This window comes from Neofelis nebulosa, chromosome 4 (genome assembly GCF_028018385.1).
Source record: "Neofelis nebulosa isolate mNeoNeb1 chromosome 4, mNeoNeb1.pri, whole genome shotgun sequence".
Taxonomy (NCBI): Eukaryota; Metazoa; Chordata; class Mammalia; order Carnivora; family Felidae; genus Neofelis; species Neofelis nebulosa.
The window spans coordinates 157,178,076-157,192,778 of NC_080785.1; the positions used below are offsets into that span (position 1 = coordinate 157,178,076).

Sequence of the window (14,703 nt, forward strand, 5' to 3'; positions counted from 1 at the left end):
GAGCGTATAAGGCGTGGGTTCCCGGGCCCACTTGGCTCCCTCCCGGCACCCCAGACCAAAGCCAATACTTCTGTTCCTCGTACCGCCATGGTTCAAAGGAACAATCAAGAAGTCATGTCCTTGTAAACGCTCCATTTGAGGAGCTAAATGACCTTTGAGTGTCGAGAGCTAGATGACCTTTCGTGAAAACGGCAAAGCAAATGCTTTAGAGACTGTAGATAAGCGTAGATACATAATGAAAGCAGTATGAAGAAATCAACCAGTAACCAAAGGGCAGGAGGGAACGTTACAAGAAAATAATCATGACGTTCCCTAACGGGTGATTGCACAAAGGGACGTTTCTAGAATTAGGTCACGCCGAGAAACAGAGAACGCGCGCGACACGGAAATCGCTAACAAACATAATGCCACGTTCGCCACAATAAAGCGGCCAGTCTAACACGCTGCTGTTGTCTGCATCCATTTGTTGTTTTCGCCGACGCCGTTCATCCTTCGGGAACCCTCGCACCTGCTGGGGCTGGACCCCGGCAGCCCAGCACGCATTTGTTTAGTAACCGTTCACTCTTTTTCATCTTCCTGTGACTTGTGTTCCTTCCCTTTGAAGTCCCAGACCCCTACCCTCCTCCTCTCTTCAGTTTAGAGTGACTTCTATACCCGGGGCACCAGGGTGGCTCAGTCACTTAAGAGTCCAACTCTTGGGGCGCCTGGGTGGCTCAGTCGGTTAAGCGTCCGACTTCAGCTCAGGTCACGATCTCGCGGTCTGCGAGTTCGAGCCCCGCGTCAGGCTCTGGGCTGATGGCTCAGAGCCTGGAGCCTGCTTCCGATTCTGTGTCTCCCTCTCTCTCTGCCCCTCCCCCGTTCATGCTGTGTCTCTCTCTGTCTCAAAAATAAAGTTAAAAAAATTTAAAAAAAAAGAGTCCAACTCTTGATTGGGTCTTAACTCAGTCAGTTAAGGGTCCAACCCAGCTCAGGTTGTAATCTCACGGGTTCGCGAGTTCGAGCCCAGAGTCAGGCTCCGTTCTGACAGCGCGGAGCCTGCTGGAAACTCTCTCTCTCTCTCTCTCTCTCTCTCTGTCCACCTCCCCGCTCTCCCTCTCTCTCTCAAATAAATAAACAAACTTAAAAAAAAAAAAAGGCATAGAATGACATAGATACCTGATTTTGCCTGGCTTTGGAATTTCCCTGTCTGTGTGGATTCCCCATATGTATGAAATTAAACTTTATGTTCTCTTGTTACTCTGTCTCGTGTCAGTTTGATTCTTAGTCTGGCTAGAAAGATGTAGAAGGGGACAGGAAATTCTTACTCCCTGATACCCCCCTTTTTTCCCTCACTGGCTGTGACTCAGTGGGGCCTTGGAAAGTCAGTCTTGCAAGTCTGTGGGGTTCTGGCTTCAGCAGGAATCTCCCAGTGGTCAGCGGCTGCTGTGTGACCCTGCCCTGCGACCGGGCCTCTCTGGGCTCTGGTTTCTTTCATGTGGAATGGGGGCAACGGGGAAGGGAGGACACTGGGCTTCTAGTTCACAGTCTCCACTCAGCTCACATTTCAGATTTACTGCATGACTACTGTGTGCCAGGCCCTCGCAGTGACAGTGATAAGGGCGCGCGTGGCCTTTGCTTTTAGGAGCTCACCCAGTCCGGTGGCGGAGGTGATGTGGTTTTTGGAGTGGTGAGCGTCCGGAGCTGAACGGCCAAGAAAGAACTCTTGAAGACGTCTTTGGTGCAAAAAGGGGATCTCATTAAAGCACAGGGACAGGACCCGCCGGCAGAAAGAGCCCGCACTGGGGTTGTAAGGAGTGACTGATTATATACTATGGAGTGGGGGGAGGTAAAGGCAAAAGAGAGTCCTTTAAAAGGACTTTCACAGGCTAACGAGGGCTTTTTTGTTTTTTAATTTGGAGAGAGAGACAGAAACCCAAGCAGGTTATTCTGAGCTGTCAGTGCAGAGCCCCATGTGGGGCTTGAACCCATGAGCTATGAGATCATGACCTGAGCTGAAACCAAGAGGTGACTGCCCAACCGACTGAGCTCCCCAGGGCCCCCCAAAGAGGACTCTTAAGATTCCAGAGGCCTTGCTATTGTCAGGCTGAGGTTGTTTTTCCTCTAGTAAGGCATTAACATTAAGACAGTAGGAAGTTCCTGGAGAAATGTTTCACTGTGAATTTGCCTCAAGTATTTGTCAATGGGCTGCAGGTTATAAGGAAACTGAATTTTATTTACCATTTCCTTCCTGCCTTTGTTCCCCACCTCGCTATGGAGGGGAGGGTGGTGTTGGGGCTCCAGGAAACAGAGTCTACAGTCTACGGGTTTCTGGAGATTAGGCTGTTGATAAGATTGCCTTTTTCTTGTAATTTACTAAGACATCTGTAAACCGATGGGGACTCCTGTCCTGCAGGACTGTGATCTCTAGCAGTTCACCATCAGGTTTTCCCATTCCTTTGTTCCTGGGCAACCGGGGGTGCCCGAGGAATGTCACCCGTGTCCCACCCTGGGTTGTGGGGGGGGGGGGGCGGTTTGCAGGGTGTCAGCGTGCCTTATGCTCCCTCATCAGCTGGGAATCGAACACCTAAAATGTAAACTTACAAGAAGAGCAGAGACAGTCGAAAGGGGCCTGAGTTAGTGATGAGGAGGAAGGATCAGGTACTCCTGGCTGCCTTAAAGCGAAGAGAAAGAGAAAGCCTGATGGTTAACTGCTAGAGATCTCAGTCCTGCAGGGCGGGAGTCCCCATCGGTTTACAGATGTCTTAGTGAATTACAAGAAACAGGCAATCTTATCAACAGCCTAATCTCCAGAAACCCGTAGACTGTAGACTCTGTTTCCTGGAGCCCCAACACCACCCTCCCCTCCAAAGTGAGGTGGGGAACAAAGGCAGGAAGGAAATGGTAAATAAAATTCAGTTTCCTTATAACCTGCAGCCCATTGACATACTAGAGGCAGGCAGAGTAAAACATTTCTACAGAACTCCCTACTGTCTTCATGTTAATGCCTTACTAGAGGAAAAAACAACCTCAGCTTGACAATAGCCAGGCCTGTGGTATCTTGGGAGCCCTCTTTAAGCACGTGGAAGTCATTCTAGGTGTTGTTAGGAAAACGCCATTTATTTACTGTTTAGTAAAACTTCAGTCGTGAGACCCTTCAGATGTATATCAGGGGCCATATGCTTGGAGTACGATTGCCAGCATAGACTTGGGGGCCAAGGATATAGGAGGTTTGCAAAGGAATGTTTATGTGTTTAAGGAGACTCACAGGATCCTGGGGGGTCAGGATAATGTTAAGTCAAGATTCTCTTTTGCCCCCAGCAAAGTGTCATCATCGAGGCAGCTGAGCTCCTAGAGGAAGGTCACTCTGCCTGTTTCAAGGACTCGCGACGGGCCGCAGGCAGTAAGGGAATTTAATTTTTCATTTGCCTTAGTTTCCCACATCACCGTGGCAAGCACTTAAACCCCCCCCCCCCCTTACATCTTGATGAGGGTGATTTTAGGGCTCCAGGAAATGGAGTCTATAGGCTTCTGGAGATTAGGCTGTGGATAAGACTGCCTTTTTCTTGCGGTTTATTAAGTTCCCCACAAACTGAAGGAGACACCTGTCCTGCATGGCTGTGATGTCTATAAATCAACCACTCGTTTTTCTTTCCTTTCCTTTGTTCTTGGGCTCGAGGTAAACGGGGTTGGAGCTGATTTACAGTGTCAGATCGCCCCCTGGCTGCCTAGTGGAGAAGGGGCTGGGAGTTGGGACCCATCCCCTCCAGTGTCTCACCCTCTCTGGCCCTCGCAGCCAGTCCCAGAAAGTGTGGCAGCTTGAGCCAGGCAGACCTCCGTCGGTCGTGTAGCCTCGCGTCTTTCAGCCTCAGTTTTTCCACGAAAAAACCCTTGCCGTGGGCCCCGCATGTAAATGGGCGCTTTGTGAGGATGGGCTCTCATGGTTTCCACTAAGCCCGATGGGGCAGGAGCCAGAGCACCCCCACTTCAGTGGGGGAGACTGAGGATGAGAGGACAGCACGTGCTGTGCTGGGCACATGCGATGCAGAGGCAGAACTGGTACCCAGGACCCCCAGTCCGGTCCTGGGCGCACGGGTAGCCTAGGCTGGCCCCTGGCAGGGGTCCAGCCCCTCCCAACGCACTCGGGAAGCCACGGCGGGGCAGGGCGGAGCCGTGGGTGTCCCTGGCGCCCCAAGGTGCCAATTAAATGCTCGTGGCTGTCTGGGGCCAGAGCTGTGGACGGAGGCATGGCCGAGCTGGGCCCAGAGCCGGGATGCGCCTGGCGGGTGCTAGCCCTGTGCGGGGCTGCGGTGTTCCTGGCGGCCGCGGCAGCCGGCGGGGCCCTGCTGGCCTGGAATCTGGCCTCCTCGGCCTCCCGGGGACCTCGCTGCCCGGAGGCAGGTGCCAATGCCACGGCGCCCCCCAGGGACCTGGCGCCAGAGGTCGAGGAGCTGCGGCGCCAGCTGGCAGAGGCTACCCAACGCCAGGAGGCCCTGGCCAGACAGCTGAACCAGGCCAACCGTGTCCGTCGGGAGCTGGAGGAGGCACTAAGGGCCTGTGAGGGCCGCCAGGTAGGCGGGCAGGGTGGGAGACTGGGGAATCCAGAATCGGGGGAGAGGGCCTGCACACACAACCCCAGGGTTGCCCCTCACCCCCACCCCATGCATTCGTCTCCCTAATTCTTCAACCGAGAGTGGCACCGTCACCCCTTCCAAATCCTACTGGTTCCCCCTTAAGTCTCCCTGCTGACCAAGGAGGCCCCATGATTCTCTGCCATTTGCCTAGTAAATGGTGGTGGCTAGAAGCCCCAGACCCCTGAGTCCACCTGGGGAGACCCTGTGCTAACCCTCCCCCTGGGTGCCCACTCAACCTCCCCCAGCCAGTGTCCAGCAGCCCTATTTCCAGAGAGGGACATTCATGTCACCTGTAATTAGGAGGCTAAAGTTGGCCTCTTGGGGGAGGTACTGGCCAGGTCCTCCCTTTTCCTCCAGCCACCCCTTCACAAACTCTTTCTTAACCCTTCCCAGCCCTGGGCCTTGCAAAAGAACCATTCTCAAAGTCCCAATCTTTCATTTGCTACTGTGGATCTCTGGGTACCAGGCCCAGCAGGGGCTGGGCAGTGTGAGTTTTAGAAATCAAAACAGACCTCCACCCTTTACCTGCCTGCCTGAGGGAAGGGCCCCAAGCCGCCGAGGTCAAGCGCAGCCTGCTCTCGGTTCAAATTCTGGCTCTGCCCCTCAGTGGAAGATGTTCTGAGGAGGCCAGGCCAGTTGTTTCGAAGAACGTCTCACAGAGGTGAGGAAGCATACTCCAGAAACCCAGTCATTGTCAACCACCGGATTGGCTTGTGTTGGTTTGAAACCGCAGGGAGCCTAGATGTAGCTGGGACTGGGACCGCGGAGCTAAACGGTTTCCACATTCGGTGGCTTCAGGTGGGGGGGGGGGGGGGAGCGGTGGGCCCCCGGGCAGAGCAGCAGTCACCACTCGGAACCCCAGGCCACTTCTGTTTTACAACCACAGGAGCCCCAAAGGGCATTGCAAGTAATGTCAGGGAACGGAGTCACCAGGGTCAGTTCAGTCCTCCCCAGAAAGAGGGGAGACTTCACTTCTCTCGTGGCACCCCGCCCCTCCTTACTTCCTCTCCACTCCCCAGAGCCGGCTTCAGACCCAACTGATGACCCTGAAGACTGAGATCGAGGAGGCGAAGGCACAGGGGACCCAGATGGGGGCTGAGAACGGGGCGCTCACAGGTGTGTTGGGGCGCAAGCGGTGGCCAGGGCTAAGGGGGGGAGGGGCCTAAAAGGTTCCTAGTTATGCAAATGACATGCACAAGTGCAAACGTAATGTAAACGACATGCAAATAAACGCGAAAACTTACGAGGGAAATGCACGTCACACTCACAAAGGCCACGCAAATGTCAGAAACACAACGCAAATGCAACCAAATACGCAAACGCCACTTACACGACTCCCAAAAGCAACACAAGCCTATGAAAAGCTCTGCAAATGACACGTAAAGGTCATGCAAGCAGCGCACACACTTAATTCAAATAAGGCAAAGCTGCAAATAGTATGCAGACTGTAAAAAACTCCCAACGCCGGCGTTAGGCGGGCGGGAGCGAGGTCTCGGACCTGACCCGGCTCCCCGGACCCGCAGAAGCGCTGGCGCGCTGGGAGGCGGCGGCCACGGAGTCTGCGCGGCGGCTGGACGAGGCACAGCAGCGCGCACGCGCGGCCGAGGCCGAGGGCGAAGCTTGCGCGGCCCGGGAGGCGGCGCTGCGCGAACGCGCGTGAGTGAAGGGCGGGGCCGGGGGCGGTGGACGGGCGCGGCGCGTGGCCAATGGCTGCGCAAGACTTCGTTCTTTCGGCCCAGCGTCGCCTGGTGGGGAAGAAGGGGAAGGGTCCCCGGGGATGGAGCAGCAGCCTGGCCGTGTGGGCGGGGCCTTGGGGTGTTGCGTGACAAGGTCAAAGACGGGATCCTGGAGTTGGAACCTAGGGGTGGTCAAGGATGTAGGCTGTCTGGGGGCTGGACTCCCCAGGCTGGGGCCGGCACTCCGGAGGCATGAGTCCCTGGGGTCGGGCGCGCATAGAGGAAGGGCGAGGAGCGGAAGAGAAGGACGCGGGTAAAAGGAAGTACCGAGGGAGAGGAGGGGGGTTCTGGAGGCTGAGCTCCTGGAAAAGGGGATGGGAGGCCCTGGGGAGGGGTCCCAGGAATGGCTGGGGTTGGAGGAAGGTTAGGAGAGCTGGGGATCTCTTGGGAGTGGGGTTCTCAGGAAAGATGGAAGAGTACTGGGGGGAGGGTCTCGGGGGCGGGGATCCAGGTGCTGATGGACCCTCCCCACTTCCTGTCAGTAAAGCCCTGGAAGCCGAGATGGGCCCCCAGCGCAGAGCGCCGCACCCCCGATCCCGCTCCGGGTCCCGACCGCGACCCAGCCCCCGCTCACGTTCTCGCCCAAGAACTTCGGGGGGCTGCCGGCGGCCGGCGCGGCGCGCTCGAGGGTGAGTCGGCCCCTAGCAGGATGAGGGCCCGAGGCCAGGAGGGCACACAATGTGGCGGCCCTGCTGGGACCCATATAGAGGTGTCCACGCTGGATGAGATGCCCAGTCGACAGCCATCAACGCTCAGCTTTGGACCCAGGAGCCACTTTGAACGGAATCTACAGAAAGGAGACTCGCCTCTCTCTCCCCAACCAACTAATGCTTTTTTTACAGATGGGGAAACTAAGGCCCATTCGATGACCCAATGAGATAGTGCTGATTTGGGACTTCAGTCCCTTCTGATGACAGTGTTGCTTCATCCCACAGGCATGAAGAGTTAGGGTCCAGCCCTGGCTCAGGAGTGACCTGGAAGGGTCACTTCTCCTCTCTGGGCCTCAGTTTACCTTGTCTGTGTATCGAGTGATTAGAATCATGTTTGGCGAGCCAGCCTATCCCTGACAACACAGACCGACCAAGATGGCACAGTGGGAAAACTACAGACCCCTCTAGCTATGAGGAGGGTACAGAAGTCCCAAATGGAATTTTAGCAAAAGAGAATTAAGTACCACATTTTTAAAATACATCAAAACGAAGGGGCCTTATACCTGAGACGCAGGGATGGCTCAATATTCAGAAGTCTGCTAATAAGATTTACCATGGTGATGGATCAAACGAGAAAAGTTCTGAAAAGGCCTCAAAATGAGGGCGAACGTGAGGATGACCACTGTGGAGTATTTAATATTGTTCTGGAGGTACTAGCCAACGCACTTAGAGAAGAAAAAGAAAGAAGAGGTATGGATAGAAGAGTGGTAGGGAAATTACAGTTTGGATCGTAGGTAAGCCCTGTTTACATAGGTCAAAAATAATAGAAATACCAACAATTCCATATGGCTCAATTTCACATTAATTTTGTCTTTTACCTTATATTCGACATACCTTTAGACTTACAGAAAAACTGGAGGATTAGTACAAAGAATTCCTGGATATTCTTTATCCAGATTCCACAAACATTAGTTGCCACCTTTGCTTTATTCTTCTTCCTCTCTCTGAACCTCTTCTGAAAAACACACAGAAATGATGTCTCATTACCCATAACAGTTGAGTATGCATTTCCTAAAAACAAGGACATTCTCCCACATAATCACAGTACAATGATGAACATCAGGAAGTGGACATTGATAAAACACTATTATCTAATCTACAGACTTTAATCAGACTTTGCCAACTGTTCTCATAATGTCCTTTGTAACAAAAGAATATCCTGGCTCACACATTGTATTTGTCAGGTCTTCTAGCTCTTTTAATCTGGAACATTTCTCAGTATGTCTTTGCCTTTTATGACGTCGGCGTTTTTTAAAGGCAGTTTAAATGACCAAGGCAGTCATTTTCTGGTGTCCTAATTTGGGTTTCTGTGACGTTTCTGTAAGATTAGTTTCAGGTTGGCATTTCGGGCAGGAAAGCCTTGGAAGCAATTTAACATAATTTTACCTGCTGGCAGTGTGGTTTTATATAGAGAAAACCCAAGAGAACTAACTGAAACTTTCTTAGATCTATTTCATATAGTTATTTATCTCCAGGAATAAACTAATTTCCTTCTTGTGTAAAGGGCTCTTATCAATTAATTTTTCAAAAAACAGCTCAGTAGAAAAATGGGCAAAGAATACAGACAGTCATTTCATATAAATATGCAAAAAAAAAAAAAAAAAAGCAACCAACCTCTTTCCTAGAAAAGAATTGCAAATTGAAATGACAAGGTGGTACCACTTTCTACCCATTAGTCTGGCAAAAATGAAAACGAGCAAATCGCAAAGTACCATGTGCTGGCACTGCTGTGGAGAAGCAAGTAATCCCACGTGGTGCTAGGGAGAGAGCCTGGTGGTACAACCACTTGGAAGGGCAATCTTCTAGAACCTCTCAAAAGTAAAAGTGTATGCATCCTTCGACCCATCAATTCCCCTTCTAGAAATTTTTCTACAACCCTATTTACATGGGTACAAAATTATGGACCAGGGGCACCTGGCTGGCTCGGTCTGTAGACCACACTCTTGATCTACAGGTCATGAGTTCAAGCCCCAGGTTGGGTGCAGAGCCTACTTATAAATAAATAAATAAATAAATAAATAAATAAATAAATAAATAAATAAATTAGATTGATGGACAAAATACAATGCAGAACCCTGGGTTGGATCCTGGCACAGAAAAACACTTAGTGAGAAGGTCAAATAAAGTCTTGAGTATAATCATTTTAATGCACTAGAGTTAATTTCTTAGTTTGGACAAATAAAATTTGGATGCCATGGTGTCAAAGAACTTGGCCATGGAAGAAGTTCAGTGACGGCTGTTCAGGGGCTCTGTACTATCTCTGCAACTGTTCTGTAAATCTAAAATTATTCCAAAAGAAAAGGTTTACTTTTTTTTTTTTTTTTAATTTTTTTTTCAACTTTTTTTATTTATTTTTGGGACAGAGAGAGACATAGCATGAACGGGGGAGGGGCAGAGAGAGAGGGAGACACAGAACCGGAAACAGGCTCCAGGCTCCGAGCCATCAGCCCAGAGCCTGACGCGGGGCTCGAACTCACGGACCGCGAGATCGTGACCTGGCTGAAGTCGGACGCTTAACCGACTGCGCCACCCAGGCGCCCCAAGGTTTACTTTTTAAAAAGAGACTAAAGGGGGGGGGGGGGGGAGGACGAGGACATTTGTTATCACATTCTTGGTCATTGTTAAAAATTGGAAACAACCTCAATGTCTTCCGGCTGGTGACTGTTATAAATGAGTGTCCATCCATCCATAGAGTGGGATACTATGCACTCTTTAAGGTGACAAAGCAAATCTCCTCCGAGATACATTAATGTAAAAAGCAGGAGAGTGATAATTGGTGTGCATTTTTCAAAATGCAGGGACGAAGAGAATTTTACCCAAATAACTCTGAAGGAAACACTGGTCACCGACTTTGGGGCAGGTAGTACCTGCTGAGAGTTATGAGCGAGGGGGCTAGGGGGCTGGGCTGGGGTGGAGGGCTGGGGGGGTGAGGGGGGGGACAGTCTCTTGTTTCTCTGTATGCCCTTTTGTAAAGTTTGCATTTAAAAAAGTTTTTTTAATGTTTATTTTTATTTTTGAGACAGAGGAAGATGGGGGGGGGGTGGGGGCAGAGAGAGAGGGAGACACAGAATCTGAAACAGGCTCCAGGCTCAGCACAGAGCCCGATGCGGGGCTCGAACCCACGAACCGTGAGATGATCATGACCTGAGCCGAAGTCGGACGCCTAACCGACTGAGCCACCCAGGCGCCCCCTGTAAAGTTTGCATTTTGAAAACCATGCACCTGTATGACATTTAAAATGATTAAAATTTGTTTTAAAAAATTCCTAAGAGGCTGGTAATTGAGGGCGGTAGAAGCCCTCGGAACTCTTTCCCCCACCTCATCCAGCCCTGCTCATTACCCCCACTACCACCCTGGGGTTTAGAGGTACCGGATCTGGGGCTTTACCTGGGAGGGGCCCACGTGGAGGGGGAATTGGAGGGTCAACTCCCAAGGAGGAAGTGCGGCTGAGGGGAGGAAGGTCTAATCGCTTAGTTCTGCTGACAGCCACCAGGGGTCGCCCCAACTTGCTCACCCGATTGCTGCCCTTGAAGGCTTCAGCTGGAGAGGTTAAGGGTGGTTCTGAAAGCTGCCCTCACCCCACCCCCAACTCTGGCGTCAATCCGGAAGTGTGCAGGAAGTGGCTTCTTCTGGAGTCAAGCAGAGCTGGAGACCAGGAGGCTGATCTTGCTTTGTCTGACTTAAGACCCCTTCACTGGGTCGCTGTGGGATCCAAGGGTAAAAGGGCTGGGCTCAGGGGTGTAAATGGGGCATAAAACATCATTATTACCAACTTACTCTGTGGTCTTCATCTTGGCCATACCACCAGACCCCTGAAAATCAGTTTCGGGGAGGGAGGGAAATAGGGAGCCAAGGCAGGTGTGTGAGCAGGAATGGCAGTTAGATCTGGTGTCAGAAAGAATTGGGAAGAAAGAGAGGACACAGACTGAGCGAGGGCTTTGAACCTCCAGGGTGTAGGTGAGGTTTGAGGGTGACCTGGGGAGAACAAGCCAGCCCCCCGCCCCTCCTTGCGCTGAGGATCCCTCAGCTGCCCAGGGAAGTAAATAGCGCTCCTTGGTGGGACCTGCCTCCTGGACCCCCATCTGTTCCCACCTCACAGGGCCAGTCTTTGACCTGCCTTTGCTCTGTTCTGCTTCCCACTCTCTAATTATCCCTCCAAGTCTCTGTCTCTCTGTCTCCAAGTCTCTCTCTCTCTCTCTCTCTCTCTGTCTCTTTCTCTCTCTTTTTTAAATGTTTATTTATTTTTGAGAGAGGGAGAGAGACAGCAGGGGAGAGGCAGAGGGGGACAGAGGATCCGAAGTGGGCTTTGCACTGACAGCAGAGAGCCCGATGTGGGGCTCGAACTCACAAACCTTGAGATCCTGACCTAAGCTGGAGTCGGACGTTTAACCGACTGAGCCACCCAGGCGCCCCTCTGAGTCTCTGTCTCTCTTTATCTGTCCCCGCCCCTATCACCATCACCCCCTCCTAGGTCCCTGCCCTGGCTTCCCATCCCTGGAGCCCCCCTCCTGTGGCTGCCGTGACAGTAGGAGGGGACAGAAATGGGAAACCTCGGAGCGGATGCAGGAGAAGCCGGCTGGGACAGCAACAGCCTGACTCGGTCAACCCCCCAGACCCAGGTAAGAAAGTGGGGTGCCTTTTATCAGCCAGTAACAGGGAGGCCCAGAGGGGACGGGGCTCCTCCTCGGTCACCTCCAAAAGCACAAAACTTAATTTTCATTTGAATTTAACCAAACACACCGATAGTAAAAGTGGAGGGTTTTTTGGATTTCACCAAAATCGTTCTTCACTAGAAATATTACTTTCTTTTTTTTTTAATGTTTATTTTTTAAAGGTTTTTTTGTTCTATTTTGTTTTAAGTTTTATTTTTTATTTTATTTTTTAAATATTTATTTATTTTTGAGAGAGAGAGAGAAAGAGAGCATGAGCAGGGGAGGAACAGACAGAGAGGGAGACAGAGAATCCGAAGCAGGCTCCGGGCTCTGAGCCGTCAGCACACAGCCTGATGTGGGACTTGAACTCACGAACCATGAGATCATGACCTGAGCTAAAGTCAGACGCTTAACTGACTGAGCCATCCAGGCGCCCCAGGTGTTTATTTATTTTTAAGAGAGAGAGAGAGCACGAGGGGGTGGGGGTGCAGAGAGAGAGGGAGACACAGAATCTGAAGCAGCTCCAGGCTCTGAGCTGTCAGCACAGAGCCCGACATGGGGCTCAAACTCACGGACCGCGAGATCGTGACCTGAGCCGAAGTCGGACGCTTAACTGACTGAGCCACCCCGGCACCCCAAGAAATATTACTTTCTTAAGGACCTTCCTGAAGTTCTGTGAGAGTTTTTAAAAATCTTACATCTTCTTGAGAACGTCAGTGTCAGTTTCACATAGTGACACAAAGTTGACTTCCTCATGACACTTCCCTTCTCTGCCCAAACCCACAAATAAAACCAAATGGATTGTTTTTAATTTAGACAACAACAACAACAACAACAACAACACATTGAAAATCAAAGCCTGATTTCGTGATGACCCTCCCAGGGGAATTCAGAAGGGTTCATGGGCAAAATTTCCTGTGAACATGACAAATTGTTTTCGGGAAAAAACCGAACGCTCACATCAGGACCGATGCATTTGACCTCTTGTGAATCGAAGGATCCGTCACTCGCTTCCTCCCTCTGGGATTTTCTGGCCAGGGACACGTGCAAAATGTGTCCAGAAAGACTGTTTTTGGAGATTTTAGCCACTGCTGGCAGACATGTCAATGGAAACAACCTTTGGAGGACAAACTGGTGACAAGCTGTCAAAATAGAAGATGTGACTGCTCTGGGTCCCAGCAGTTTCATTGGGGGGGGATCTGATATTAAATCTTACTTTGTTCACAGAAGCAAATAATTTAGAAACAGTCTAAATGCCCATTGATAATTACCGTGGTAACGTATGTGGTGAAAACCTAAGCATCAGGCAAAAGGAATCAACTAATCTGGAAGATATTATGTTGAGCAACAAGAGGAAGTTTCATCTGTACTTTCTCCATTAAAAAAAAAAAAATCTAGGTAATAGAACAAATTATTTGAAAAAGAAATATTGCAAAATCAAAGATGTGAGCTCAAATTACCAAAAAGAAACAGAACGTTGTTTTTGAGCTTGATACAAACGACGTTAGTATGTCTATTTAAAACTCTGTTCCAGGTCAGGGCACCTGGGTGGCTCAGTCGGTTAAGCGTCCAACTTCAGCTCAGGTTGTGATCTCGCGGTCTGTGAGTTCAGGCCCCGCGTTGGGCTCTGTGCGGACAGCTCGGAGCCTGGAGCCTGCTTCCGATTCTGTTTCTCCCTCTCTCTCTGCCCCTCCCCTGCTTGTGCTCTGTCTCTCTCTCAAATATAAATGAAACATTAAAAAAAGTTAAGCGTATGGGGCGCCTGGGTGGCTCAGTCGGTTAAGCGTCTGACTTCAGCTCAGGTCACGATCTCGCGGTCCGTGAATTCGAGCCCCGCGTCGGGCTCTGGGCTGACAGCTCAGAGCCTGGAGCCTGCTTCAGATTCTGTGTCTCCCTCTCTGACCCTCCCCCGTTCATGCCCTGTCTCTCTCTGTCTCAAAAATAAATAAAACGTTAAAAAAAATTTTTTTTTTTAATTAAAAAAAAAAAAAGTTAAGTGTCCAACTCTTGATTTGGGCCCAGGTCGTCATCTCACAGCTTGTGAGATCAAGCCCTGTGCCCAGCACTCTTGACATTCTCTCTCTCCTTCTCTCTCTGCCCCTCCTCCTCTGTTCTCTCTCTCTGTCTCTCTCACTCTCTCAAAATAAATGAATAAAACATTAAAAAAAAATAAAAATAAAACTCTGTTTCTTATACCGTGACACTCAAAACTGTACCACTGGGTCTAGGGTGGCTTTTTCTTAAAAATTGTTTTAATGTTTCTTTATGTATTTATTTTTGAGAAAGAGAGGGAGGGAGGGGCAGACACAGAGGGAGACAGAGAATCCCAAGCGGGCTCCTCATTGTCAGCGTGGAGCCCGATTTGGAGTCCGAACGCATGAACCGTGAGATCACGACCTGAGCCGAAATCAAGAGTCGGACGCTTAACCGACGGGGCCACCCAGGCGCCCCTCCACAGTGGCTTTTTAATTTTCTGGGAATTTATGGTTTGCCTTCTTTTTCCTTGACAATAGATGTCAGGCTCAATATATCATGAAGAGCAGCCAGGATCTCAAGTACCTACAGAGACTGTCACACCTGCTGATGTTGGCCCCGCCACGGCCCCCCCCCCCCCCGCCCGGTGTCTGAGCATCTCCCCCTGGACCCACATTCCCCGGGCCGGACCCCTGTCCTGCCCTTTGTCCCCCAGTGCTCTCACAGGTCCCGAGCACCTGTACTTGGAGGCAGCGCCCCTCCCCCGCATATCAGTTTCTCCGCCCGGCACCAGAGGTGACACAAGACCCAGCCTCTGTGGCCTTAAAAAAAAAAAGTACCACCACTTATTAAGGTTGAACGTGTGCCAGGCGCCGGGACAGGTGTTTCCACACCTGGCTGCGTCGCCTCCGCCTCAGAGGAAACTGAGACTGAAGGAAGGAAAGTCACTTGTCTGAGGTCACGCAGCAGTAGGGGGCACAGCCAGACCCGAACCCCAGAGCCCTAAATGGAAGCCGCGGGT

At 51.0% G+C, this 14,703-nt stretch overlaps 1 protein-coding gene across 1 annotated transcript; it reads left to right on the forward strand.

Moving 5' to 3' along the window:
* The first annotated feature begins 3,663 nt into the window (after nucleotides 1-3,663).
* CCDC194 (coiled-coil domain containing 194) lies at nucleotides 3,664-8,559 on the forward strand. Its single transcript, XM_058727523.1, has 5 exons — nucleotides 3,664-4,547; nucleotides 5,630-5,726; nucleotides 6,134-6,266; nucleotides 6,829-6,975; nucleotides 7,189-8,559. Exons 1-5 carry the CDS (start codon nucleotides 4,014-4,016, stop codon nucleotides 7,199-7,201), a joined length of 924 nt encoding a protein of 307 aa, XP_058583506.1. The 5' UTR covers nucleotides 3,664-4,013; the 3' UTR covers nucleotides 7,202-8,559.
* Nucleotides 8,560-14,703: the final 6,144 nt, after the last annotated feature.

Excerpts from the sequence above, each read along its gene's own strand:
- CCDC194 (XM_058727523.1), top strand. The coding sequence starts at position 4,014 with ATGCGATGCAGAGGCAGAACTGGTACCCAGGACCCCCAGTCCGGTCCT. Across the intron at positions 4,548-5,629 it reads GGGCCTGTGAGGGCCGCCAG|AGCCGGCTTCAGACCCAACT; the intron begins GTAGGCGGGCAG and ends TCCACTCCCCAG. Across the intron at positions 6,267-6,828 it reads GCGGCGCTGCGCGAACGCGC|TAAAGCCCTGGAAGCCGAGA; the intron begins GTGAGTGAAGGG and ends ACTTCCTGTCAG.